The sequence below is a fragment of the Conger conger genome, chromosome 12 (genome assembly GCF_963514075.1).
Source record: "Conger conger chromosome 12, fConCon1.1, whole genome shotgun sequence".
In the NCBI taxonomy this organism is placed as follows: Eukaryota; Metazoa; Chordata; class Actinopteri; order Anguilliformes; family Congridae; genus Conger; species Conger conger.
The window spans coordinates 43,769,228-43,774,227 of record NC_083771.1 but is presented as its reverse complement, the minus strand read 5'-3'; the positions used below and the strand labels follow the sequence as shown (position 1 = coordinate 43,774,227).

Below are 5,000 nucleotides of genomic sequence, written 5' to 3'. Positions count from 1 at the left end.
TGAGTATCTGACCCCACTGTACTGAGTATCTGTACTCACTGTACTGAGTATCTGTACTCACTGTGCTGAGTATCTGACCCCACTGTACTGAGTATCTGACCCCACTGTACTGAGTATCTGGCCCCACTGTACTGAGTATCTGTATCCACTGTTCTGAGTATCTGTACCCACTGTACTGAGTATCTGACCCCACTGTACTGAGTATCTGACCCCACTGTACTGAGTATCTGTACTCACGGTACTGAGTATCTGACCCCACTGTACTGAGTATCTGACCCCACTGTACTGAGTATCTGTATCCACTGTTCTGAGTATCTGTACCCACTGTACTGAGTATCTGACCCCACCGTTCTGAATATCTGACCCCACTGTTCTGAGTATCTGTACTACACTGTACTGAGTATCTGAACCTACTGTTCTGAGTATCTGACCCCACTGTACTGAGTATCTGACCCCACTGTACTGAGTATCTGTATCCACTGTTCTGAGTATCTGTACCCACTGTACTGAGTATCTGACCCCACTGTACTGAGTATCTGACCCCACTGTACTGAGTATCTGTACTCACGGTACTGAGTATCTGACCCCACTGTACTGAGTATCTGACCCCACTGTACTGAGTATCTGTATCCACTGTTCTGAGTATCTGTACCCACTGTACTGAGTATCTGACCCCACTGTACTGAGTATCTGTACCCCACTGTACTGAGTATCTGACCCCACTGTACTGAGTATCTGACCCCACCGTTCTGAGTATCTGACCCCACTGTTCTGAGTATCTGTACCCACTGTACTGAGTATCTGTACTACACTGTACTGAGTATCTGACCCCACTGTTCTGAGTATCTGACCCCACTGTACTGAGTATCTGACCCCACTGTACTGAGTATCTGTATCCACTGTTCTGAGTATCTGTACCCACTGTACTGAGTATCTGACCCCACTGTACTGAGTATCTGACCCCACTGTACTGAGTACCTGTACTACACTGTATTGAGTACCTGGCCCCACTGTTCTGAGTACCTGACCCCACTGTACTGAGTATCTGACCCCACTGTACTGAGTATCTGTACTACACTGTACTGAGTATCTGTACCCCACTGTACTGAGTATCTGACCCCACCGTTCTGAATATCTGACCCCACTGTTCTGAGTATCTGTACCCACTGTACTGAGTATCTGTACTACACTGTACTGAGTATCTGACCCCACTGTTCTGAGTATCTGACCCCACTGTACTGAGTATCTGACCCCACTGTACTGAGTATCTGTACCCACTGTACTGAGTATCTGACCCCACTGTACTGAGTATCTGACCCCACTGTACTGAGTATCTGTACTCACGGTACTGAGTATCTGACCCCACTGTACTGAGTATCTGACCCCACTGTACTGAGTATCTGTATCCACTGTTCTGAGTATCTGTACCCACTGTACTGAGTATCTGACCCCACTGTACTGAGTATCTGACCCCACCGTTCTGAATATCTGACCCCACTGTTCTGAGTATCTGTACCCACTGTACTGAGTATCTGTACTACACTGTACTGAGTATCTGACCCCACTGTTCTGAGTATCTGACCCCACTGTACTGAGTATCTGTTCTCACTGTACTGAGTATCTGTACTACACTGTACTGAGTATCTGTACCCACTGTACTGAGTATCAGATCCCACTGTACTGACTATCTGACCCCACTGTACTGAGTATCTGACCCCACTGTACTGAGTATCTGACCCCACTGTACTGACTATCTGTACTACACTGTACTGAGTATCTGTACTCACTGTGCTGAGTATCTGACCCCACTGTACTGACTATCTGTACTACACTGTACTGAGTATCTGACCCCACTGTACTGAGTATCTGTTCTCACTGTACTGAGTATCTGTACTCACTGTACTGAGTATCTGTACTCACTGTGCTGAGTATCTGACCCCACTGTACTGAGTATCTGACCCCACTGTACTGAGTATCTGGCCCCACTGTACTGAGTATCTGTACCCACTGTACTGAGTATCTGACCCCACTGTACTGAGTACCTGTACTACACTGTACTGAGTACCTGGCCCCACTGTTCTGAGTACCTGACCCCACTGTACTGAGTATCTGACCCCACTGTACTGAGTATCTGACCCCACTGTACTGAGTATCTGTACTCACGGTACTGAGTATCTGACCCCACTGTACTGAGTATCTGACCACACTGTACTGAGTATCTGTATCCACTGTTCTGAGTATCTGTACCCACTGTACTGAGTATCTGACCCCACTGTACTGAGTATCTGACCCCACCGTTCTGAATATCTGACCCCACTGTTCTGAGTATCTGTACCCACTGTACTGAGTATCTGTACTACACTGTACTGAGTATCTGACCCCACTGTACTGAGTATCTGACCCCACTGTACTGAGTATCTGTATCCACTGTACTGAGTATCTGACCCCACTGTACTGAGTATCTGTACTCACTGTAGCCCTTTCTATTATGGTTCACCCTGTCAGATCACCAGCGGAAAGCAAAAGGCACAACACAGGGAAATTTTGTCTAGCCAAATTAGCTGGAATGCTGTAATTTATTTAATTTTTAACTTTCAGAGGTATGAAAGAAGAGAAAGCCATAGTGAAACAGAGGGAAATTCAGTCGAGCCCACTTAGCTGGAAAACCATCAGTTATTTCACGTTTATTTTGCAAGAGGTACACAGGGTGAGAATAATGTCCGGTACCATACCTTAGCTGGGCCTCGGAACTGGTTGTTTCTTCCCCGACTGCCGGACCTGGAGGCAGAACCGGGCCGGGATCCCGAGCTGGGCCGTGATCCAGTACTGCCATTACTGCTGTGCTCCCAGTCGTCCTGAAACACAGCCAGAGCTTTTCAGAGCAGGGCTAGACCTCGCCTTTACAGAGCAGGGCCAGACATCCCTTTACAGAGCAGGGCTAGACCTCACCTTTACAGAGCAGGGCCAGAGCTCCCTTTACAGAGCAGGGCCAGACCTCACCTTTACAGAGCAGGGCCAGACCTCCCTTTACAGAGCAGGGCTAGACCTCACCTTTACAGAGCAGGGCTAGACCTCACCTTTACAGAGCAGGGCCAGACCTCACCTTTACAGAGCAGGGCCAGACCTCCCTTTACAGAGCAGGAACAGACCTCCCTTTACAGAGCAGGGCCAGACCTCCCTTTACAGAGCAGGGCCAGACCTCCCTTTACAGAGCAGGAACAGACCTCCCTTTACAGAGCAGGACCAGACCTCCCTTTACAGAGCAGGGCCAGACCTCCCTTTACAGAGCAGGGCCAGACCTCTCTTTACAGAGCAGGGCCAGACCTCTCTTTACAGAGCAGGGCCAGACCTCCCTTTACAGTGCAGGGCCAGACCTCTCTTTACAGAGCAGGGCCAGACCTCCCTTTACAGAGCAGGGCCAGACCTCCCTTTACAGAGCAGGGCCAGACCTCCCTTTACAGAGCAGAGTCAGACCTCTCTTTACAGAGCAGGGCCAGACCTCTCTTTACAGAGCAGGGCCAGACCTCTCTTTACAGAGCAGGGCCAGACCTCTCTTTACAGAGCAGGGCCAGAGCTTTTCAGAGCAGGGCTAGACCTCGCCTTTACAGAGCAGGGCCAGACCTCCCTTTACAGAGCAGGGCCAGACCTCCCTTTACAGAGCAGGGCCAGACCTCCCTTTACAGAGCAGGGCCAGACCTCCCTTTACAGAGCAGGGCTAGACCTCCCTTTACAGAGCAGGGCCAGACCTCTCTTTACAGAGCAGGGCCAGACCTCCCTTTACAGAGCAGGGCCAGACCTCCCTTTACAGAGCAGGGCCAGACCTCCCTTTACAGAGCAGAGTCAGACCTCTCTTTACAGAGCAGGGCCAGACCTCTCTTTACAGAGCAGGGCCAGACCTCTCTTTACAGAGCAGGGCCAGACCTCTCTTTACAGAGCAGGGCCAGAGCTTTTCAGAGCAGGGCTAGACCTCGCCTTTACAGAGCAGGGCCAGACCTCCCTTTACAGAGCAGGGCCAGACCTCCCTTTACAGAGCAGGGCCAGACCTCCCTTTACAGAGCAGGGCCAGACCTCCCTTTACAGAGCAGGGCCAGACCTCTCTTTACAGAGCAGGGCCAAAACTCACCTTTCAGCCACCGCGCTCTCCCAGGAGAGACTATGTCCCACAGAACATGAGCAGCCAGACATAATTGTTCTTTGTAGGGTAGGCCTAGATTCCTGACACGTCTACCATTACTGAACTGTAAGCCTACCAAACAACCCCAAACAAATTAACAGTATTGACAATGCAGGTCCTTGCATGCTCTCAGCCTTAAAATCTGATTCACATTGTGGCCCTTTCTCCAGGAGGATCATTTCTATTATGCAACAGTCCTGCAGCCTCAATTCGTACACATTAAGTATCAGTTAGGCTAGCAACCAAATAAAAAATTAGCCCATTTTGCTTGCTTAAGAGATATGCGCTTGCTTGAAGAACGATGAATTTGCTGCTACACTGGAAATGAAAAGGCCATTCACTTTTTTCTGTCGCCTAAAATATGGCATTCCTCCTGATTAGAGTTTCACAGGTGACACATTCAGCCACTCATTCACACAGCAGGGTTCACACACGGTTGTCAGGTGCAGTATTTTGATGAAGGCCACACAAAGTGCATTCCATCGGGGATTAACAAAACACCACTACAAACTACAAATCTCATTCTGCCATGCTGGACAACAGAGTAACAGTGGGACTTAGCCACTGCTAAGCCTCAAGTGCCACGAATTCCATCTAAACACAGCACTGCTAAAGCTTAGTTATGGCATCCTGAGAGGGACAAACAATACCGATCCCACGACACATACCGCGGAAGTACTGTGAATATACACCCGACACGGTATGCTTTGTGAAGGCAAACGAACAGGGTCGCTGCTGTCGGTCAGATAAACCTCTCGGGGCATGTACAACACTTGTCTCTGCCGGCGGCCTTTGTCGGATCCGCTAAAAGGCGAACGAGTCGCGC

The 5,000-nt window shown here is 49.6% G+C and overlaps 1 protein-coding gene across 2 annotated transcripts in view; it reads right to left on the bottom strand.

Annotated features, from left to right (window-relative positions):
- Positions 1-5,000, bottom strand: part of ctif (CBP80/20-dependent translation initiation factor) — a 94,148-nt gene that overhangs the window by 80,118 nt on the left and 9,030 nt on the right. For both annotated transcript variants that reach the window (XM_061263549.1, XM_061263550.1), the window contains exon 3: positions 2,733-2,855. In XM_061263549.1, coding sequence (XP_061119533.1) covers positions 2,733-2,855 — 123 coding nt within the window. The remainder of the gene's footprint in view (positions 1-2,732; positions 2,856-5,000) is intronic.